We start from the raw sequence: 24,889 nt of genomic DNA, 5'->3' as shown, positions 1-24,889 counted from the left end.
ACGGAGTGAGATGCTGCCTCCAAAAAAAAACACTGTAAAGAAATTTGTAATGTAGTTTGTTACTACATATCACTTATTATATAGCATATACCTAAATTAAAGGGAAAAAGTATCAACACTTTATTTCAAATTATATGAAAAATATGAGGAATTTAGACATGGGGGAAATATGAGCAGGATTTTTCTTAGTTTTCTTGAGTCTGGATATGTTTTAAAGTTATTAACTATTTCGGAAATAATCAATTTAAAATTAGCTACTAATTCCCCCCCAAAAAAATTCAAGATCAGGTCAATAATTCGTAGATAACCATGATAACTACTGAACTCAACTACATTACTAATATTTTTGAAAAATCAGACTTTGCCTATTTGATATGAAAACAAACATCTCCACTATGAGATAGCAAAATATTTTATCACCAATGAAGAAAGAATTTAAATTACAGCCACAGTATCAAAAGATTTTATTTACTGTTATTTCGCATAAGGCTGAAAAAAGTATTTTCCTCATTCAGAGTTGAATTTGGTGGTCAGTCATTAATGTTAAACAATTGCCTTCTACTATATAAAAAACACTGATTTAGATGCCAATAAACAGCTTATGTTATTTTTCAAAGTGATTTTATTTTCCAAAGTGATTTTGTGAAACCTCTTTTCATCCTGACAAAAGGTTTTTCACCGTAGAGATGAATAATACTAAAGCTTAAGACAACTTGTCAGACTAACCCGTCCCCTTACTTAAAGCCACGCTTAATACTAGTCCACGCAGATTGAAAATAAGAAAACAGTATCGTTGGCACGGATATTCATCAGAATTTTGTTGGGCAAATAGTTTGAAATGTTATTTACATTTAAATATTTCAAAAACAATTATCTGAGCCCCTAGCAAAGTTATATCCTAATTAATGGTGACCAAGTTGGTCACACAATAGCATAATATTAATATAAAAGTTTACCTCTTTCCGCTTTTGTAGCAGGAGTTCTAGCCTCTCATTGGCTCGTTTTCCAATCATTTTATTTCGTTCTGCTTCATATTGTCTTTGTGTATTATCCATATTGATGCTAAGATTTAGTGCCACATTCACCAAAGCTGTCATCAACTTCATAGCTATTTTTTAAAGAATAAAAGTATGGTGAAATTAATCTAACAGACACAAAAATTTACAATTTAAGATCAAATAGAAATATTAAGCAGAAATGAGCTAATCTGCTTCTAACAAAAGAAAGATGCAGCTGCTACAAATGACAACAATAAAATAACATAAAATAAAATAACTTTTCAGGAATTATCTCCTAATCCTCACAATGGCCCTCTCAAAGGTAAGTATTATACCCATTTCATTCATGGCAAAATTGAAGCTCAGGGAAATTTTAAAATTTGCCTCAGTTCATATAAGCAGTCAAACCAGGATTCAAACCAAGGCAATCTGACTCCAGACTATCCTTAAATCCCATTATTCTGTAATATGTCCTCTAAAATAATCATTTTCCTAGATCATGATTCACCTTCTAAAGTAAATTTTAGTTCACACAGAAGTTATTTAGCTATCTCAGTAATTAAAAGGAACTTGATGGCTTTACATCAAATTATATTTTATGAAAATGTTGAGGAATTTTATCAGTATTTGCTTTCCTTTCATTTTACTCTATAACATGACTGATGAAATTGTGAACAGATCTCCATGGAAAGTCAAAAGAACAAAGGGCGAAATGTCACATAATTAAAGTGCTTTTTCATAAAACTTCCTCCAGATCTCTACCTTCTGTTACTAAACTCTTACTCCTGATACAAGATTCTTATTGCCTGGGATTTAAAATTTATTAACTGAAAGATCTGATCACTTTTTGCTTTCTTTAGCTTACTCCAGACTATTTCTCAGACTTGGTGCACTGCATGATACAACAACAATAAAACTACATCTTAAATTTGTGGCTACTGGCTCTCTTAAAGAAAGATTTCCCAATTTTCTGCTCTAAGTTAATTTCATGCTCCCAGCAAACCAGTCTGTCACTCTGATCTAAAAGTATCCATCTTGCACCATAATCCTTGTTTTAATTTACTTTAGCCATCAAGTTATTGACATTGCTACCATAAGTGCATAAAGCAAGATCACATTCATATTTTCTGACTTCAAATCTAAAAACAAAAACAACATATGGGAAACTGCATTTTCTCTTTAATAATGAAGGACGTAGAAGCATATCTTTAATCGTAGATTTAATTCTTTGAGAAAATCTTATAAATGAAAAACAAACCAACAGATAATATAAAGTTTTTTCAGTTAAAAATCAAAATATCATTAAGATTCAGAAGATTCAGTATACTATCATAACAATTAATGCCTATTTTATTTATTGAAACTCAAAAGCAACAAATTCAATAACAGTGTATCACCAATTTTACCTTAAGCACAAAAGAGGAACTAACAGATTTTATGAGGTATAAAAATATACCTCATTTCATTAAACTTTAAAGATCAAAGAATTTGCCCCAGCCTAAAGTTACCCAGAAACATAAGAAAAATCAACTTTTTGCAGTGTGACTGAAAGAACAGGCATCATCCAGTAGGGGCCATCCTACCTGGAGAGGCAACGCACACCAAAGACAAACTATATGGCCATCAGGATCACATATCCAAAACGACTGTGATGATATCTCCAAATCTGCTGTCAATATCTTCCCTGGTAACATATCTTTCAAAAACCCAATACGTACCTATCATCCAATTTTCCCTTCTTGTGGCATAGTATTTTTCAATAATCCAATGCATACCTATAGTCCAATTTTCCCTTGCTGTGGCATAGTATTTTTCAAGAACCCAACACACACCTATCATCCAATTCTCCCCTGCTGTGGCACAGTATGCATAGTATACAAGAAAATCACCAAATACTAGTTATAGTATACCTTCACAAAATCGAAACTGAAATTATCATCCCATTTCCAGGAATTCACAGGAGGGATGGGGGAAGTGTCCTCTTAGTGGTCACTTTATAAATAAAATTAATTAATTTTTATCTGTTATTTCCTTTCTCTTTAAATGAGAATCTTTTTCATCTCAAATCTAAGACAATATGCAGAAAATATTTCTAAATACTGACCTGCCAGGGTGCTTGTATGTCGAAATGCTCTGACTTGTGAGTCAGACAATCCTGTAAGAAGTGAAATGACCGTATCCATCATATACTCATCATATATAATACTATATTGACATTGCCGTACTAACACGCCAATGAATTCACAAAAACTGGATTTGAACTTCTTCCACTGAGGACCAGCCATGGTAAGTGGATAATCTCCACTATCCTAAAACAAAAATTTAAAACAGCAATTTCATTTAGAATGCATGACTTAACATATCACTTGCTTTTGAAATACCCTAGACAAAAGCATGAAAAGATATCTTTATCTCACCTTTCTTCTCCAATAAATCCTCAAAGTAGGCAAGAGAACAATATATAAAGGTAGGGGTACCTCTGAACACTTCAGCTCTTTATTTAAGATCAAAATAGATATTGTGAATTCACTTTAATCAATGAAAATATATACCAATTACTCAGGTTAAAAATTTTAAGAGCCTCCCTCATCAAAGCAAAACATCCTTGTGATAAGCACAGATATAAAGCAAAAGCAAACCCAAACCAAACCAAAATTGTATTTTTAAATGGATTCAAAATGATGGAAATTATATTCTCAAATAAAATGTATGATGTATAAATCAACAAAACATTAGAAATATGTTTTTATTAGCTTCAAATACATCACACAGTCAACAGATATAAACAATCATAATTTTTTAAAGAAATGGAAATGTAGCTAGTATTGCCTTGGAAGACTGGTACTCTGGTTTCCCTTTGCATAACAAGAGGGCATTCTCTAGTCTCAGAGTAAACTGAGATTCTCCACAAATCATTAAAAACAATGAAGTACTTAGAAATAAAAGCAGAGACCAATACCATATAGAACATCTAAAAGTAACGGTCTCTGACAAGAGTATCCTAGAGATGTTAGGTAATTCAGTTCAGTAAATTTTAAAAATTAATTTTTGTCAATAGAACAGTTTTCAAAATCTTAAGTCAAGTCACATGTAAGTGCAGTTGCGTCTCATCTGAGAATAAGGTCCTGATATTCCACAAAAAAAGTTTTCTTGGTATTTTTGATTAGCTAATTTAGTGACTATATTGAAATATAGCATCTTAATTGTTAGCAACTTGGTTTGCTGACATTTTCAAATCATATTTCAGGACAATCATCTCAAATAGTTGTTCCCTTTTAGTCAGAAAGTTCTCACTAAAACATTTAATATTAAAAGGGTAAAAAAATGCCACTATTCAAAATTACTTCTCAACTACTTGGGGAGTGATTAATAGCACTTAGCGATCATCAAAGCCATTTTAATTCATCTGTCTTTTAGAATAATAGTTCAACGCTCCTTCATCAGAGTAAGCAAGAAAAAAAAAGACCAAAGAAAACTCAAATCAGTCAACATTTTCTACTTGAAAACCCACAGCGAAAAATTTTGGAAGAGTAAAAGTACTGGCACTGAAATACAGCCGTGACCCAAACAAACCCAAATCCCTTCCTTGAAGAAGCTTAATTTATAGTAAATCTATGTATGTATTTATTGGTAACAATACTTCAAAGAGCTCAATGTAATAAAGAATCAACTCGATCTAGCCCTAGGGAGATAAGCGGGGGACAACTCAGTCTAAACTAGTATGTAATCTTTGTTGTTCTTAAGAGTTTAATTTAAACAATAAAAATATCTATATACTCCTTTGCCCTAGCTATCAGGTTCCCTAAATATTGCTGAAACCTTCCTTTTACAACATTCCAGGATATGTTCTTATATTCTTCCTTGACATTTTCATTTTTGTCAATAATAACTACCATTTATTAAGTTCTTGCTATGTTCTGGGAACCATTTGTTAAGCAATTTTCAAACATTACTCAATTCAATCTTTGTAATAGCCTTATGAGTAAAGTGCGATTAGGCCCATTTTACAGATAATGAAATAGATACTGGCCAGATGCAGTGGCACCTACCTGCTGTAATCCCCGCACTTTGGGAGGCCAAGGTGGGCGGGTCACTTGAGGTCAGGAGTTCGAGACCAGCCTTGCCAACATGGTAAACCCACACTGCCCACCACCCCCCACCATGTCTCTACTAAAAATACAGAAATTATTCAGGCGTGGTGGTGGGTGCCTGTAATCCCAGCTACTTGGAAGGCTGTGGCAGGAGAATTGCTTGAACCCAGGAGGCGGAGGTTGCAGTGAGATCATGCCACTGCACTCCAGCCTGGGCGACAGAGTGAGACTTTGTCTCAGGAAAAAAGAAAGAAAGAAAAAAACCCAAAAAACTGATACTAAGAAAACAACCTGCCAAAGGTCGCACAGGCATCATTTGATTAAATCTAATGCCAAAGCTCTTATTTACAACATTAATGCTTACCATTTTCTTTTCTTTTTTTTGACGGAGTCTCACTCTGTTGCCCAGGCTGGAGTACAGTGGCGAGATCTCAGCTCACTGCAACCTCCGCCTCCCAGGTTCAAGCAATTCTCCTATCTCAGCCTCCCAAGTAGCTGGGACTACAAGCGCACACCACGATACCCAGCTAATTTTTTTGTATTTTTAGCAGAGACAGGGTTTCACCATATTGGTCAGGCTGGTCTCGAACTCCTGACCTCAGGTGATCCGCCTGCCTCGGCCTCTGAAAGTGTGGGATTACAGGCGTGAGCCACCGTGCCCAGCCTAATGCTTACAATTTAATAATACTTTTTAAAATAAGTCAAGATAAACATGCATAAATTATCAAAACACTTAAGGTAGTAAGTTACCTCATCAAATTCTTCAGTCATTTTTCGAATTATCTCAGAGTTCTGCATATGTCTAAACATTTCAGCTGTGACAACTCCTGAAATGTGCAAATGTCAGAAGTTAATATACGGTGTGATAAGAAAATAAAGAAAACTTCCAAGTAAGTCTCTAACACTAAGAAGTCTATGGTCACACAATAAAAGGCATACTTCTTCAACCATCATCTAATGATCTTTACCATGATACTCTAATCTGTAAATAAAGCACAAACAAATGCTATCTATTCTCAGTATGCACAAGAAAACAGCCCCATACTTCTGACAGATATCTTTTTTCCTAACACAATTAACTTTGGCCATTTCTACCTGACTCACTTTACTCATGCTGTAATATTTATATTGGCTTTGTCTCTTTAACATAAACCATATGTTATCAAGAGTGAGATAGCATCTAGTATAACACTTAAAACCTTGGGGATGAAGCTGAAGATAAGGAAAAGAGTAATAGCTAGAGTTCACTTTAGTCAAGCCTCTTTATTAAGCACTATTGCATGTTCACTATATCCTAATATCCTCTAAAAGAGCTAAGTAGTAAATTGTAGTTCCCGCCCACCTAGACGCCTGTAATCTAGTTAAAAGTTAAAACTAAAGAATACCAAAAAGAAAAAGAAGCTGTCAAAAGTAGTAGTAATCAAAGCCCTGATGTGTGGAAATGCCAAATGCTATAGCTCTGACTCCACCTCCACTCCACACCCACCAGAAAAGCCACACATGTTATAAGTTAGAAAATCAAGAACTATGTCAAAGAGAAACAATTTGATAAGGACCTTTAGAATCTTACACAGGAGGATGGGAGAGGAAAAAAGAAAAGGTACACATTAGAAGTAGTAAAACATTAGTCAGGTGGAGACCAAACATCAGAAAGGAAATTTCTAGTGTGCAGTAAGAAGATATACATGAACTTCCACTGATGGGGCATCAGACTGAGAAAGAGAGAGATGGGGGCAGGGGTAATCAACGTAAATACTAGATTTTCAAAATCCTGTTTTTATTGTTGAATTATTTGCTTACCAGTCTTCTCACTAGAAATACCATAAATATAGTAATATCTAAAAGAAGAATGTCTTGGTACAGGAAGATGGGATTTATAAATAAGAACTAGATATAATTAACAGATTTTTTTCGATTGACCAGGGCAATATTTTGTATATGCATGCATCTGTGTGTGTGCGTGCCTGAGCATATACATAGCTGTAAAACCATAATCCCAGCTTCACAGATGAGGAAACTAAGGCTTAGGCTAAGGCTAAAAGAAATTAAATAATTTGTCTGAGACTATTCACCTAAATCATGCTGCCTCCCTCTTATCTGGGTGAGATTAATTTCTAGTGGTACCCTAGAAGAATCCTTACTTGCCACAACTTAAAAAAAAAAAAAAAAACAAACAAATGATTGTTTTAAAAAGTTGATGAACTCAGGAGAAAGCACCATTTCTCTGGCTAAAGAAACACACTCTCGGCCGGGTGCGGTGGCTCATGCCTGTAATCCTAGCACTTTGGGAGGCTGAGGCGGGCAGGTCACTTGAGGTCTGGAGTTCAAGACCAGCCTGGCCAATATGGTGAAACCCCATCACTACTAAAAATACAAAAATTAGCTGGGCATGCCTGTAATCCCAGCTACTCGGGAGGCTGAGGCAGGAGAATCGCTTGAATCTGGGAGGCAGAGGTTGCAGTGAGCCGAGATCACACCACTGCACTCCAGAGCCTGGGCAACAGAATGAGACTCTGTCTCAAAAAAAAAAAAAAAAAAGAGAAAAGAGAAGAGAAGAGAAAACACACACTCTCAAAAACCTTTTGAAAGCCTTTTGTTTTTAATCTAGAATCACGTATATCTCTTCAAAACCTTCCCATACTTCATACCCAGGTGCTGTATACCTGGGAATGCTTAGAGAAGGAAAAGTAACTAATGGCCTGAACATTTCTGTGAATTTAACGTTTACATATAAATATATCTCAAAGCAAACATACTGCATACTTTTCAACAATCCCTCATTTCTAAAGCTCCTCCCCCGTCTCATAAACCACAAGACATCCGGAAACCCAGAAACAAGCAGAAAAGGACCTCAGAGCAGAAAAGAAAGTAGCTATCACAAACTCCATTCATTTAACTCTTGAGGCAGGTATGAAGCCACCATTAGGACATAAGGCCAGAGCCTGCTGCCTTAAAAATGTGGGGGACATTTTTAGCAAGACTGCTAAAATCCAGTAAATCTAAAAGTGATATAGCAAGACCCTGTCTCTATTTTAAAAGAAAAGAGAAAGAAAAAAAGAAAAGTGACAGCTGACCAGGAAAAAAAGAAGAAAACACTGGCCACAGAATCACCAACAGAGCAGTCAGGAGCAGCATAGAGTTAAACATCCCTCCATGCTTCAACAGCTACAGAAGCCATCAATGTATTGTAGAAAAATAACTGATACTTATAACAACCTTGGGTCTGCAGGAAATGTTAAATTACAATAAGTATACTTAAAGAAGTTTCTAAGTCATTTATAAAAGAATTCTATTAAAATAATTTTGTATGTATAAGTAATTAATGGCTTTATCTTTGATTATATAGTAAATTCCCCTTAATGGAGACTGCCTGATTCTAAGATAAATATTACAGCAGTGCTTAAATTAACCTGACAATTTAAGTTTTCAACACCTTAAGTTTTTAGAAATCTTGACAAACTCACTTGTGACAAGGTCCAAATGTTGAGTTAGCAAGCTCCTGATTTGTAAACAAACTGAGGCCAAAAAAAGGAATGAATTTGACAAAGGGAACATGTTTTGTGGCCTTGTTTTAAAAACAACTACAACTCAGAAGCCTAATTAAGAAACTCAGGCGGAGTGGTAGCTCACACCTGTAATTCCAGCACTTTGGGAGGCCAAGGTGGGACAACTTCTTCAGGCTAGGAGATTGAGACCAGCCTGGGCAACAGAGAAAGACCTGTCTCTACAAAAAAAATTGAATTTAAAAAAAGAAAGAAAGAAAGAAAGAAACTCAGGCCAAAAACAGACAAACAAACAAACAAACAAACTCATGCCAGGAAGGTGGCTCATGCCTGTAATCCCAGCATTTTGGAGGCTGAGGCGGGACAACTGCCTGAGTTTAGGAGATTGAGGATCAGCCTGGGCAACATAGCCAGATCTGTCTCTACGAAAAATAAAAACTAGCTGGGCATGGTGGTGCACGCCTGTAGCCCCAGCTATTTTGGAGGATGAGGCAAGAGGATCACTTGCGGCCTGGGCAACATGGCAAAACTCCATGTCCACAAAAAATAAAAACAGAAACAAAAAATTAGCTGGGCATGTCGTCGTGAGCCTGTAGTCCCAGCTACTCAGGAGGTTGAGGTGGGAGGATCACCTGAGCCCAGGAGGTCAAGGCTGCAGTGAGCCATGATCACGACACTACACTCCAGCCTAGGTGAAAGAACAAGACTCTCTCTCAAAAAATAATGATAATAATAATAATAAAATAAAATAAAAGGGGAGACTTAAGATTTAAAATTTCAACTCATTACGTTATTTCTGGCATCTGTTCAGTTGTCTGCACTCAACCTTCCATTTGGAAAGAGTCTAATGAGAAAGGACATAGCCCTTGATTATATGACACAACAAGCAGGTACTTGTATCCATCCTACCCCAGAAAAAAATGACTGGATATAGGGAAAAATAATTTTAGTATAGCTCATCTTTAAACAGTCAATCTGGTTCAGAACCTTAAGGATACCATAGTAACATCACGACAACATCTCCTCTGAGCAGAAGTCAGCTGAATTTTCTAATATTGAATTAAAGCTTTTATTTTAGGCAAATGAAGTAAACTAGGCAGCTTTCTATACGCTATGATTAAGACAATTTTTTAAATTTCTCAACACCTTAGTGACATTATAAAGATCACAGGCTCAAGAATTTAATATAGTTGTCTATCAGGCCTCACAGACAGGTAACATTTAATACACATACTACACTGAATGTTGTGATCAAACTAAAAACGCCAATGTTACTTGTTTTTCAAAGATATTATGGTATCTTTAAAGGAATACTGCAGAATTGAATTGCTTCTTACAATTCAGTTTCTGCATTTGTTTAAATAAATCATTCTTTACCATCTTAACGTTTTATATCTATTTTTAAGCAACTTCCTCTCCCAATTTCTAATGCTCTAATGTTTTTGATGCCACTTTCATTAAAAAAACAAAATACCCCCAGAAATCTCCATAAAATGTATTTGCCTGGGCATCATCTGAAATTTCAAGGATGGGCTAAGTACTGGGAGACACCAGATACATCAGAACCTGCCCGTAATCTTGACTGACTCATTTACTGATCTATATGAGGATATATGACTCCCCAACTTACATAATTTTGTCCCCCTGCCAAATGTTTGTCCTAAATACTTCTGTCTTAGGGAAGAAATTTCTGTATTTTGTACTTTCATCTTTCCCAGTTCAAAATGTTTTTACAACAAAGTAAAAACACTTTAAAGACACCACTACACACAACAAAATTTCTTTACCTTTTAGAAGAAATGTCAATTTCATCAATACCTTATTTAACTTAATGTAACTTACTTGCTTGCTTACTTACTTACTGTTATTCATGGCACTTTTTAACTCCCTACACTGTACAATTACCTGTCATCTGAACCTGTATCTCTTCATTATCTTCCTCCTCCCTTCTTAATCAATTTCTTTGTTCCTAAAACCAGATGCTGAAAGTGGGAAATATATCTAATAAAAGTAACATAACAATTATAAACTGCTAAGTTTTTAGATAACTTTCACATATGAATAAAACTTTGTCAATAGACTTTCTCTCTTACTTTGTCCTTTGCTCTTTTTTCCTTACAAATTTTGTATGGATATGATGCAAATAATGCCTTAGCATTATTTACCATGTAAAGTGCTAATAACATCTCTTTAGGTGGAACAACGAAGTGACTATTTGAGAGCTGCTGATTTCAAAATAAATATATCTTACCTTTACAGCCTGAACACTGAATAAAAAAGTTGATAAGGTCAAGAAGTGCTATATCTCGGTCATGCTTGTATGATTCTATCCAATCATCTACCACCGACTACAGCAGAGGGAAGAAAATAAAATCATTACCTTCTTCTAATTTTCTCAAAATCAATTAAGTCTGATAAAGTCATAAAATTCAAGATTATATAGTATCACATTACCTTAATATAAATACTTATACACTGAAATTTAAAGTTCAATTTTAACAATAATAAAATAGAATCGAATTCAGTAAAACAATTATCTGATAACACAAAATGACCTATCAATCTTCTATTTATTTTGCATTGAAAAGAATGTGGAAACTATGGAACTCAATTCCATCAAGTATAATTACTTATGATTTCTCAGTGACATTAAAGAAAGGAGAGAATTTCAAATAATTAAGACAATACAGGGCAGGTGTGCTGGCTCATGTCTATAATCCCAGAACTTTGGGAGGCCGAGGTGAGTGGATCACTTGAAGTTAGGAGTTCGAGACCAGCCTGGCTGACATGGTAAAACCTTGTCTCTACTACAAATACAAAAATTAGCCAGGCGTGGTGGTGCACGCCTGTAATCCCAACTACTCGCGAGGCTGAGGCAGGAGTATCGCTTGAATCCAGGAGGTGGAGATTGCAGTGAGCCAAGATCACGCCACTGTACCCCAACCTGGGCAACAGAGTGAGTGAGACTCCGTCTCAAAAAATAATAATAAAAATAAATAAAATATTCTAAAATTATATTGTAATGGTGGCTGTACAACTCTGAATTTGCACTTTAAAGGGTAAATTTTATAGTATGGTAAATATATCTCAATATGGTTATTTCTTAAAAAAGAAAATAGGCTAGAACTAAAAATAAAAGGAATACTTTATTCCTTTGGGGGCAACAGAGGCAACGACAAAACTGATTTTCAATTTTTAGGCTGGGTGCGGTAGCTCACGCCTGTAATCCCAGCACTTTGGGAGGCTGAGGCCAGCAGATCACTTGAGGTCAGGAGTTCGAGAGGCCAACATGGTGAAACCCCGTCTCTACTAAAAATACAAAAATTAGCTGGGTGTGGTGGCACATGCCTATAATCCCAGCTACTCAGGAGGCTGAGGCAGAAGAATCACTTGAACCCGGGAGATGAAGACTGCAGTGAGCTGAGGTCGCGCCACTGCACTCCCGCCTGGGCAACAGAGCGAGACTCTGTCTCCAAACAAACAAACAAAAACAACAACAACAAAACTTTTTAAATAGAGCAAATTAAATAAAATCAAGATGATAAACAAGAGCTAGTGTAAAAAACAAAAGGTTGGGAGAGGGAAATGTTTCTAAGTTATATACCAATAAACAGGAAATCCAGGTGCAAACAATGACTAAAACATGTAGAATTTAATGTACAAAAAAGATACTATGATTACACAATAAAGATAAATCAAGGAAAAATATCTAAGAAATACCTGGTTCAGACAGACTGACTGGAATTATTCTAAAACTTTACTTAATTTTTACTTTTTTGTATTTACAACAGCTTGTTTATATTAACCAACATAATTTACAAAAGAAATGTGCTCAGTATTTTTCCCAAATATGATAAAGGCAATAAACAGCAAAAGAATATATCATAGAGACTGTGACAGTTTTAAAACATGTCCCCAAATTATTGGACATTGCTCCCCAGTAAGAGGGTCTATGTCATCTTCTCTAGAATAGAATGCAGTGATGCTTCCAAAATTAGGTCACAGAATGCCAGGCAGCAACTGCACTGGTCTCTTGGAGCACCAGCAAACTGGACACTACTCTCAGGACATTCTCTCCAAACCCAGACGCCATACTGTAAGAAGCCCTAGCCACATAGAAAGGCCATTTGCAGTTATGCAGCTAACAGTTCTGGCTAAGTCCAGCCTTCATATCACTACAGACTAGGCACTAAACATGAGTAAAGAAGCTTCCAAATAATTATAGTCCCTAACTGTGTTAGTGCCAGGCACTCAAATGGTCCAAGCTAAGGCCCTTGACATCATAAAGCAGACACAAGTCATCTCTACTTAGTTCTGTCTGAATTCCAGACCCAAAGAATCATTAGGCATAATAAAATGATTGTTGTTTCACATCACTAAGTTTGGGGTGGTTTGTTATGCATCAATAGATAACTGGAACAATGGCTACTCTCATCAATAAAGATGCAAAATATTCAATGAACTCTTACAAAGAGACCACTACATCACATTAAAAAGTAATTCATTAAGATCAAGCAGAGTTTACACTAGGAAAATAAGTCTGCTGTAATAAAAATAATGCGAGCTACTGAAATATGCTTAAAATTTTTAATCAAATAGTATGCTGAGAACTTATGTAACAAAATTCAACATCTGTTATATAATAAAACTAGGGGGCACATGCATACTTTCTCCATTCTTAAAACATAACAACTGGTTTTAAACCAACAGCCACTCTTGCATTTATTGACTATCACTTATAATTACTGAGAGAGACAGCCTGGCCAACATGATGAAGCTCCGTCTCTACCAAAAAGTACAAACAAAAATTAGCTGGGCGTGGTGGCATGCACCTGTAATCCCAGCTACTTGGGAGGCTGAGGCACGAGAATCACTTGAACCCGGGAGGTGGAGGTTGCAGTGAGCCGAGATCGCGCCACTGCACTCCAGCCTAGGTGACAGAGTGAGATCTTGTCTCGAATAATAATAATAATAATAACAACAACAACTACTGAGATAAGTATATCCTGGCAATGCAAAAATAATAAATAACACATGATCCTTGATTAAAGAATTAGCAATCCAGAGTCAAAGTCAGGCACAGTATAAGTGCTATATAATGAAAAGATAAGAGTAAAAAACACATTGGAAAGGAAAAGTAGTAGTGTCTGAGAATGCTTTTCAGAAGACTGACATTTGATTCGCTCAGTCCTATTTGATATGCAAGGGGGGAGTAAAATAAAACTATTGCAAACAACAAGAAAAACAAAAAGAAAAGCCTAAGGGCAGAGTATATACTGTGACTGGAGGACAGAAAATATGGCATAAGGAAATCTGGGCTAGAAATTTTAGATAAGAACCCTTGGAAGTTTCTAAACAGAGGACTTCCTCCATCAAATTTGGTCTTAAAAGGGTAACACAAGTGGGAACACACGTAACAAAATAAAATTGTCGAAAAGATTCCAGGAAATCAATGGAAAGATAGTGCAGACATTCCCTCTTAAGAGGGAAACACATTTCGAAACAGAAAAACAAGCTAGGCACAATGGCGCGTGCCTGTAGTCCCACTTACTGGGGAGGCTGAGGCAGAAGGATTGCTTGAGCCCAGGAGTTCAAGTCAAGCCTGGGCAACATAATGAAACCTCATCTTAAAATAAAAAATGAAAATAAAAATGGCACAGAAAGAGGTACAATCTTAATATGACAAGCCATAAGCAACAAAAAAATAAAGAAAATATTCATTTTTAGATAAAAATGGAATAGCCCAATTAGCTGTGGTTATGAGTCAGGATTTCTCATAGCTGTGGTCTGAAGGGTTTTGTGTTCAAACTGTATGTTGAACTGTAGTCACCAATGTTATGGTATTAAGAAGTGGAGCCTATAGATGGCAATTAGATCACGAGGCCCCTGAGAGCTGCCTTGCCCCTTCTATGTGAGGACACAGTAAGAGGATGCCATCTATGAACCAGAAAACAGGCCTTCACCAGATAATGAATCTGTAGGCACCTAATATAGAACGTCGCAGCCTGCAAAACTGTAAGAAATAAATTTCTGTTTTTTATAAGCTTTCTAGTTTATGTTGGTTTTTTGTTTTTGTTTGTTTGTTTAGACAGGGTTTCACTCTTGTTGCCCAGGCTGGAGTGCAATGGTGAGATCTCAGCTCACTGCAACCTATGCCTCCAGGGTTCAAGTGATTTTCCTGCCTAAGCCTCCCGAGTAGCTGGGATTACAGGTGCTCACCACCAAGCCCAGCTAATTTTTTTATTTTTAGTAGAGACTGGGTTTCACCATGTTGGGCAGGCTGGTCTCCAACTCCTGACCTCAGGCGATCCACCTACCTCGGCCTCCCAAAGTGCTGGGATTACGTGAGCTGCTACACCTGGCCTATGTTAGTTTCTTTAATAGCAGCCCAAATAGACTAAGACACTGATGTTAAAAAGATAGCAGAAGAAAGAAGATTAGTGCATTTAACTACTTAGAACAAAATATTACAAAGAAAATGTATAATATAAAAATAAGAAGGAAAGTAATGAAATGCAATATAATGTAACTGAAATAATTTAACCTCTTGATAAAAATAACCCAAAAGGAGAACTAGAGAGAGAAAAGTAATTCTTTAAATTGGGGAATGACTAAATAAACCATAGTACAGCAATATAATAAGACATTATTTATTTTTTAAAAGCCAAACATATTCAAAACAGTAATTTAAAACATTACACGAGAAAAAGAATCCACACTCTAATCATGATATACAAGCAAACATTAATAAACGGATTAAAAAAGGTGCATTAGAATGGTATGAATAAATCTGGCACCTTGTAAGTTCTTTGCTCTGTAAAATTGGTGAAAGCTCAAACAATTAACAAGTATTTTCACATTTTACATGTAAAACTGTTCTTTGTTAGCCTCATTTGATACATTTTATTTATAAAACCACACATATTAAGCTAATTCTATATTTCTAAACAAGGTATTTTTGTCAGTTTTTATTAACAAAAAGCCTGAATGGATATTTCTCAGAAAACCATTCATGTGCACCCATCACTGATTAAAGTTATTTCTATGAAGAAATACTATTCTCCACAGTCATAAAAAAGAATGCAATTGTGTCTTTCACAGCAACATGGGTAGAGTTGGAGGCAATAATCCTAAGTGAATTAACGCAGGAACAGAAAACCAAATACCACATGTTCTCACTTGTAAGTGGAAGCTAAATATTGAGCACACGTGGACACAAATGTGAGAAACACAGACACTGCGGACTACTGGGGGTGGGGGATGGGGACTGAAAAACTACCCACTGGATACTACCCTCACTTCCTCGGTGCAATATACTCATGTACAAACCTGTATATGTAATCCCTGTATCTAAAAGTTGAAATTAAAACAAAAAAAAACTATTTCCTGTAGCTTTTATAAATTAAATTAAAACTTTATTATGTATATATACTCCTTGAGTATTGTATTTATTCCACTTTCTAATGGTTTAGCCAACATTAGAAAGCCTAAATGCTTCTATTGTCATAAAAGTATGCAGAGAAAACATAATTCGAATGATTCGACATGAATATGCCTCCAACTTTTTATTCTTCTAAGAAACAAGCACAAATAATAAAATGTGTAATAGACAACAGTAACCAAAATAATTCATTCCACTAAAGTGGATAATAATTATATTAGGTCACTCAACCAGGAATTCCATATGGGTAGAAGACTTCGTATTTTAATGGCATCTATATAAACTCTGGGAAAATTGAGACCTCATAGCCATGGGTTTACATCAGCATATTTTTGACCAAATTATTTTTTACCTTATGCCATTAAAAAAAAAAAATGGGTTGCGGCTGGGCATGGTGGCTAACGTCTGTAATCCCAGCACTTTGGGAGGCCGAGGCAGGTGGATTACTTAAGGTCGGGAGTTTGAGACCAGCCTGGCCAACATGGTGAAACCCTGTCTCTACTAAAAACCAAAAATTAGCCAGCCATGGTGGCGGGCACCTGTAATCCCAGCTACTCGGGAGGCTGAGGTAGGAGAATCGCCTGAACCCACGAGGCGGAGGTTGCAGTGAGCAGAGATCGTGCCACTGCACTCCAACCTGGGCAATAGAGTGAGACGCCATCTCAAAAAAATAATAGTAATTAAAAAAATAATGGGTTGGGCATGGTGGCTTCCGCCTGTAATCCCAGCACTTTGGGAGGCCAAGGAGGGCAGATTACTTGAGGCCAGGAGTTCGAGACAAGCCTGGCCAATATGGTGAAACCCCGTCTCCACTGAAAATACCCACAAAAAAAAAAAAAAAAAAAAAAAAACCCACTAGCCAGGCATGGTGGTTTGTACCTGTAATCCCAGCTACTTGGGAGGCTGAGGCAGGAGAATCGCTTGAACCCAGGAGGTGGAGGTTGTGGTGAGCCAAGATTCTGCCACTGTACTCCAGCCTGGGCAACAGAGCGAGACTCTGTCTCGAAAAAATAAAATAAAATAAAATAAATAAGAAAAGAAAAAAGAAAAAAACATGCAGCGGAAAATGAATCAAAACACAGCACAAAAGTCTTATATATGAAGAAATACATCCCAAGAGTTTTCTGATGATTTTGTTGCTTTTTTCTAATAAGTAGTATATGTTTAAAATGCAATTAGAAAAATCAGAGCTACACTCTATATAACTCATTAAAGTTTAAAATATACAAATGAACTGGGAAGAACAACATAAATCTTACCTGCATAGCACTCTTGCCCATTTTAACAACTTCAAACAACATCATGTTTTCCACTCCATTCTGTTGGTGATGACCATTCATTCGGTTTGGACCAGAAGGAGGTTTTCCTCCTCCATTTCCACCTTTGCCCTTTTCTGCTGGGCCCTTTTTGCCTTTTTTACAAGTCTGCATAAAAAATACGAGGTGGTTAAGTTATATCATCCTTGAGAGTTCAAAACACAGCTACAGTAGAAGTAGCTGATAGGGTACATAACATGCTTAAACTTGCCCTAAAGAATTCCATCCACTTATAACAAAATGATGTAACTGTGACAGCCTCTTTGTGGTGTCCATTTTTTCAAGTATACTACCATGCCTCACATGATATAGTAGTTAGAAGCATAGCCTCTGCAGACAGACAGACTCTGCGGGTGCAAACTTCTGCTACTATTAGCTGAGTAATTTTAGGCAAATTACTTAACCACACTATGTTTCAGTGATGTTTTTCTAATTTGTAAAGTGAGGATAAAACTGTGCCTACCCCATAGGGTTGCTGTGATAATGAAAACACAAAGTACTTAGCAACATACCCAACATATAATAAAGTCAAAAAATGTCAGCTATTATTATCACTGTAAAATGAAAAAATTATGTTAAAAGGAGTTCAGTAAATGTTACATGAATCTTAATCTGGTAGGAAGACCAACAGAAACAATGACACAAAATACTGATTTGACTCTATTTTGAAAAGTAATATAAAATCACAGACTTAAAAGCCCTCAAAATATCAACAAAGTTTGAAAAACACTGCAAAAATATCTCTCAAGTATAATCAGAGAATTCTCAAGGGTGTAGTAAATCAAAGTAGCTATCTCCAAGTTTTATATTACTCCCCTTATGCAGCTTTTGGATGCAGACTGAAGTGGGCAGCAAGAATAACCAAACTCATTATCAAATATGTACCTTATACTCAGTTCAACATTTTATTTGTATTGTTAGTCTTAGAAATCATTGCAGTGCTCTCTCTGAACAAGGAATTCTGAACATTAGGAGTAGGTTTATCAATCTCATTCTTGTTCTAGGCCTCCCTCTAACATTTAGTCATCATGAAAATTCAATTAATGAAAACTATGGAAATGAAGTCCATTATAACAAAAGTTGTCAGTATTGGGGGCGGGGGGGGGGGGGGGCGCGGGTAGGGGCATCAAAAAAATCAGTGAAAAGGTTCCCTATATGCCTCAGCTATAAAAATACCTCCCACAGATCTTATACTTTAAGAAAACAAGGCATTTCCTAACTCGGAGTCCTCATTTCTCAAATGTCAGGGTTGAATTAAAATACTTTACAGAAAGGTATTCCGACCCCTGGATTTGGTGATTTCTTAAAGGTCTCTTTTAGACCAACACATCTCTATGATCTAGAGAGCAAGCGTTGGCCAACTTTCTGTAAAGAACTGGATAGTAAATATATTAGGCTTTGTGGGCCACATACAGTCTCTGTAGCATATTCTTTATTTTTAAAACTATTTAAAATTATACAAACAGCCCAGCGTGGTGGCTCACGCCTGTAATCCTAGCACTTTGGGAGGCTGAGGTGGGCGGATTGCCTGAGCTCAGAAGTTCGAGACCAGCCTGGCCAACACGGTGAAACCCTGTCTCTACTAAAATACAAAAATTAGCCAGGCATGGCGGCATACGCCTATAGTCCCAGCTACTCGGGAGGCTGAGGCAGGAAAATTGCTTGAACCCAGGAGGTGGAGGCTGCAGTGAGCCGAGATCGCACCACTGCACTCCAGCCTGGGTGACAGAGCGAAACTCTGTCTCGAGAAATAAACAGGCCAGGCACAGTGGCTCAAGCCTGTAATCCCAGCACTTTGGGAGGCCGAGGTGGGCGGATCACGAGGTCAGGAGATCGAGACCATCCTGGCTAACACGGTGAAACCCCGTCTCTACTAAAATTACAAAAAAATTAGTTGGGCATGGTGGCAGGCGCCTGCAGTCCCAGCTACTCAGGAGGCTGAGGCAGGAGAATGGCGTGAACCCGGAAGGCGGAGCTTGCAGTGAGCCAAGATTGCGCCACTGCACTCCAGCCTGGGCGACAGAGCAAGACGCTGTCTCAAAAATAAATAAATAAATACATAAAAATAAAAATAAATAAATAAATAAATATTAAAACAGGACCGGGAGCTGTGGCTCCCACCTGTAATCCCAATACTTTGGGAGGTTGAGATGGGAAGATTGCTTAAGGCCAGGAGTTCAAGACAAGCCTGGTCAACAGAGCGAGATCCCATCTCTATAAAAAAAATATATTTTATATATATATATATATATAACTATTCTTAGAGCTCCTGGACAGTATAAAAACAAGCCACAGATTGTGGATCTCTGATCTATAGCCATGCCTACAAATTTCTTTCCACTGAAAGCTTGTGGTATTTATGTACTTTATTCCTTAGAGGATCCCTTCTTCCTCCAAGAGTCCAAAACTACTCAACTCTTAACAGTTACTTTAAACCCCTTCCCAACACCTGAAACATATTACTAATTTGCAATACAGTAGTCCTCCCCTGGGTTTTACTTTATTCAGTTTCAGTTACCCTTGGTCTGCTGCAGTCCAAAAATATTCAGTAGGAAATTCTAGAAATAAACAATTCAAAAGTCCTAAATTGCACGCCATTCTGAGTAGCATGATAGAATCACTCATCATCCTGCCGTATCCCACCCAGGACGTGAATCATCCACACAGCTCATTAGTCACTTACTAGCCATTTTGGCTACCATATTGAAAAAATTCAATATGCAAGGTTCAGTACTATCCGCAGTTTCAGGCATCCACTGGGGGTCTTAGAATGTATCCCTGAGAATAAGGGAGACTGCTATATTCTGTAAATGGGATTCAGTCTTTGTGAACCTAATTCATTAATTCCTAATTGTACAATGAAAGGCTTTTGTCCCCAGTAAAAGCATTTTCAGAGATAAGGTTGAAAGAAAAGATCAACTACAACAGAGTAGACTAGTAAAATATAAAATGTTAATTAACATGGAGCTGTATATTTGCAGTTTATCTATCAAATGCCTCAATAGTCCCTGTCAGTATGAAAAACTAATTGGGACAATTAAAATGGCAGAATGGGTATGCTGTGCTAGAAAAAAAAAAGTGCAAGGAGTGATAATACAAAGGAAGCATTATATAAAATGCTAACCTGTGTACAATCTTGGAGAGAAAAAAAATTTCTACATAAAGTCTTTAGGAAGTGGTATAGTATGGAGGGTTAAGGGCACAGACCTGAGCTCAAATCCTTTAACCATTGGGCTTCTCTGGACTTCAGTTTCCTACCTACAAAATAATGGTGTTTTCTCATCTACGCAGTTGTTCAAATATTAGATTAACATGTGAAATTGTTAGCACAACACATGGAACATACATAGTATAGTGTCAAAATGCAGTTGCTATTATTGTAATAAATCCTTGACCTGTCCCAACACCTCACCCACAGTAGTAGCTATATAACCTTAACCAAACTATGGCACAAAAACTTCAGAGTCATCTACTCAGGTGCCACCAATAATCTTGTCCAAACTTGTAAATTAAATCAAAGGCAAAAGTAGGTTAATGGAAAAAAATGATTTTCTAATAAATTAATGTATAATTAATGTATACTGTCCAACAGAATTAAGGTTATCTTTGGATAGCCGTAAGTTAACATTTCTGTTCATATCCCTCTCTCAAATCTTTTTAAGGAAATAAGAGAGCACACAAAATTATGAAACACATGAATTATGAGCACTCAAAAAATATTCCAAGCATTAGTTAAATAAATTGTGTTCCATACATTAAATGTGATGTTGTGCCACAATTAGAAATCACAAGAGAATGGCCAGGCGTGGTGGCTCACACCTGTAAATCCCAGCACTTCGGGAGGCTGAGGCAGGAGGATTGCCTGAGCCCAGTAGTACAGGACCAGCCTGGGGAACATAGTGAAATCTCATCTCTACAAAAATAAAAAATAAAAGGAATTACAGAGAAGCCAGGCATTGTGGCACAGGCCTGTGGTGCCTGTAGTCCAGTCGAGAGGCTGAGGCAGGATAATTGCTTTAGCCCAAGAGTTTGAGGCTGTAGTGTGCCATGACTGTGCCAGTGAATAGCCACTGCACTCCAGTCTAGGCAACATAGAGAAACCCCATCTCCAAAAAAAAACAAATAAATTTAATTTAAAAATCAGAAAAAAAATAAAAGTTACAGAGTTTTACATTCACTTATGGGAAAGTTGTTGACAACATACCATTGAGTTTTAAAAGCACGTTAAACTGTTTGCATATTATGACTCCACTTAAATAAAATGTTATAATCATGTTTATACATAGGTGTATGAATAAAAGTATGTGCATCAAAATGTTTAAAGAATAAATTACCTCCAGGTGATAGGATTATGGAAAAATTTCACTTTGGTCATCGTAAACTTCTGTATTGTTAAGACTTTTTCAAAGTATGTCATGAGACAATATAAATCCAAAATTCATTTTGAAAAACAAATGCTGAACAACAAAAACAAGTTATCTTTTGCATAATGTATTTACACACATGCAGAGTCAAATTACTTTCCAAAACAACAAAATAATTTAACCATTCACCAAGTTATATGCAGCCCTCAGGCTAACCCACTCACACTTTAAACTTACATTATATTGACTCAGAACTTAACTTTGTAATTTTTTATCTTTCATATTACTTATAAAGAGTAAAACTATTGTCAATTGTAACCCATTAGCCTTAAACTGGTTGTATGTTACGTTTTTAGAGTGCTTTAGAATAAAAGATTTTATATATTGCTTTGCTTTACATTTTATTACTTGTAGGAAAACAAAAATAAAGCCAACAGAACATTGCATTCTACTTAACATACTGTGCTTTACAAAATAAACTACTGGAAACAACGATGTATTGTTGTTGTTGTTGTTGTTGTTATTATTATTATTATTTTTATTATTATTATTATTTGCAACTTTACAGCAGTGTAAATAGATCCCAAAGGCTACCTGGTCTAGAAGACAAAAGGACCACATTTATTCAGAAGGCTTACCATACCAATCAGCCCCCACCCCCTTAAAAAGCCATTTTTAAAAGATAAAACTATCTGAGACATAACTTAAATCTGTGTGTGTGAGATCTTAGGAAACAAAATAAAGTCAAATATTTGATACATACTTTGCCTTTGCCTTGCTTTTGGTTTTTTCCTTCGATATCTTCAAAATCTGTGTCAGAAGAAAAATGTGTTTCTGACTCCCTGTGACAGAAAGATAAGAATTAAAACCCTTCCTTAGAAATTTATATTGAGTTTCTAATTTTTGCCGTTATTTTCTAAAAGGCTTGGTTAACTCATTACAAAACTTCATATTAGCATTATAAGTAATTAAGATGTTTCCCCAAAACATCATACTATAGCACATTACCAAACACACAAGATTACATAAGCAACTACAAAAATAATAATCTAAAGCACAAATATCTAAACATTTTTGTTAATTTTTAATCCAAGTATGAAAACTAATCCAGTGGGTCTCAAAATTTAACCCTAGGAACTGTGGTGTTCCATGTAATGGTTGGTTCCATTTCCTACTTCAAAGATCACAGTGCTGCGGAAAAACTATATTTTAATACTAGGCATTGGAGGAACTTTATTAGGGAGTTTTATGATCATGGATCCTCTGATCTCTCCTACCTCACTCGAAAACTATTTATAAATCTAGGTGAGTCAATATACAAAATATGTATTTCGAAAGGGTACTTATAAAACCTTTTTATAAACTAAATCATTTGAAATACACTAGGGAATTATGCTAAGTGATCAATATCCTTTATGAAGTAAAGAGGTGATGAGCTATAGTCAGGAGAACAGTTTTGGTACTAAGTAACTGTGGATCTTATACAAGTGACAATCTCAATCTTCTCATCTATAAATAATATATACGCAGGAAAGAACGAAATCTCTAAAGTCTCTACAATCTCCAACATATGAGTCTATAGTCCTAAACAACTGTCCCTAGTTCTGGGTTGGGGTAAGGCTAGTTTGTATAATCTGGATTTTCTCACAAACATATGGAAGCCGACTGATTTAAATAAATATGTGTGATGCTTTCCAAATGAGTAAACATGAGTCTATCTAAATAGTAGTAACATACCTTCATTTAGATGCTTAAAGCAAGGCATACTTATATTAGTATTTGGGTCACACTGGATTTTAGAATTGAGCCACATCCATAAAAGATAAAGGTTTTTCCACCCTAAATGTGTAAACCTAGCACCAGCTCTGCTTAAAATAAATGGAATCGAAGTGAAAGGCTATCTTTATAAAACTAGTATTCTCAATCTAGATTTCTTCTATTTCCATTTTATTGCTACAATAACCAGTTGCCCAGAGGCTATGAGGTAGCAGAGGCTGTGAGGTAGGAATATTTCATAAATCTAAAATAATGATTAAGATGCTAGCAGGAAAAAGAAAATACTATTTATACAGCACTTACATATAAAGTAATTTAAACAATGTATGGAAGGTGGTGGCAATCCTAACTATATCCTACAATGTTGAGAGGAAAGGGCCTGTAATAAATACCATTCCCTAGAGTTAATGCACCAAAAACTGAATGACTACTATAATACTAACCCTGAAGCTCATGTGTGTTACATCTTAAGAAGATTGTTGTCATCAATAATCTTCTCACCTGTCTATATGGTCTTGCAAAACAAAAAAATGAAAATTTAAAATATCTTGATGTATAAGTAATATTTATTTCTTCCCAAGCCTTTTGTAGGACACCAGCTCTCTTAAAGAGCTAAGTAACTGCTTTAAGTCTGAAGAAAATCACTAGTCTTCACAATGTTCCAATGGCCAGAGTAATCAAGGGCTCAATTATCCTCTTAATACTCATCTCCAAGCTATCCCAACTAAGAGTGAACCACTAGAGGTTTGGTAACTTACTGAAAAACTTTCTAAAGAAAGCTTAAGTGAGTAATCAGAATGGAAGTCTAAAATACTCCCAACCAAAGAAGAAATACTCTCCTAAGCCGTTCTTCAATGCTTTCCTGTGTTTTTAAGATCAAAAGAACAACAAAAACTACCCTAGGTGAAATAATATTTATGTTTATTAAACATACTGTATTAACCATTCAGTGACCTGAAACATCCTGAGTCATCTATCACACGACTGAATCTTCCATTCCTCTTTACTGTGCCCTACACCCCACATACCCAATCAAATGCTGGGTCTGTTCTACCCGAACAACATCAATTCCCTTTTATTCATTATCCTATTTCAGGTCTTAATTATTTGAGATATTCTAATAGTCAATAGTCTAGTCCATAATATAAACTCTTTTTATAGTCTCTAACCAAGTATATAAGAAACTTCATAATCTTCTCTTTGTATCTTTAAAATACGAACTCATAAAGGCAGCAGGAAGTACCTAACTTAATTCCTCACAGGATCTAATGTAACATCCTGTATACAGCAGACACTTAATATTAACAAAGGTAATAATTAACTTTTACAAAGATACGAGACTTAGAATACATAAAATCCTCACTAAAACTGCTGTTTTGTGGGAACCTGAATGTATTTGG

The 24,889-nt window shown here is 36.1% G+C and overlaps 1 protein-coding gene across 21 annotated transcripts in view; it reads right to left on the bottom strand.

The window, feature by feature from the left end:
• Positions 1-24,889, bottom strand: part of STAG2 (STAG2 cohesin complex component) — a 141,829-nt gene that overhangs the window by 53,997 nt on the left and 62,943 nt on the right. For 20 of the 21 annotated variants that reach the window (XM_054471186.2, XM_054471197.2, XM_054471187.1 and 17 more), the window contains 6 exons: positions 22,477-22,555; positions 17,293-17,457; positions 10,844-10,940; positions 5,840-5,916; positions 3,103-3,307; positions 957-1,108 (listed from right to left, as the gene is read on the bottom strand). In XM_054471186.2, the coding sequence (XP_054327161.1) occupies positions 957-1,108; positions 3,103-3,307; positions 5,840-5,916; positions 10,844-10,940; positions 17,293-17,457; positions 22,477-22,555 (775 nt within the window). Of the gene's footprint in view, positions 1-956; positions 1,109-3,102; positions 3,308-5,839; positions 5,917-10,843; positions 10,941-17,292; positions 17,458-21,683; positions 21,807-22,476; positions 22,556-24,889 lie in introns of those variants that run through there. The other variant, XM_054471203.2, reaches the window with a different exon arrangement.

The sequence above is a fragment of the Pongo pygmaeus genome, chromosome X, assembly GCF_028885625.2.
Source record: "Pongo pygmaeus isolate AG05252 chromosome X, NHGRI_mPonPyg2-v2.0_pri, whole genome shotgun sequence".
In the NCBI taxonomy this organism is placed as follows: domain Eukaryota; kingdom Metazoa; phylum Chordata; class Mammalia; order Primates; family Hominidae; genus Pongo; species Pongo pygmaeus.
The sequence above is the reverse complement of the archived record's forward strand: the minus strand, read 5'-3'. Positions and strand labels throughout refer to the sequence as shown.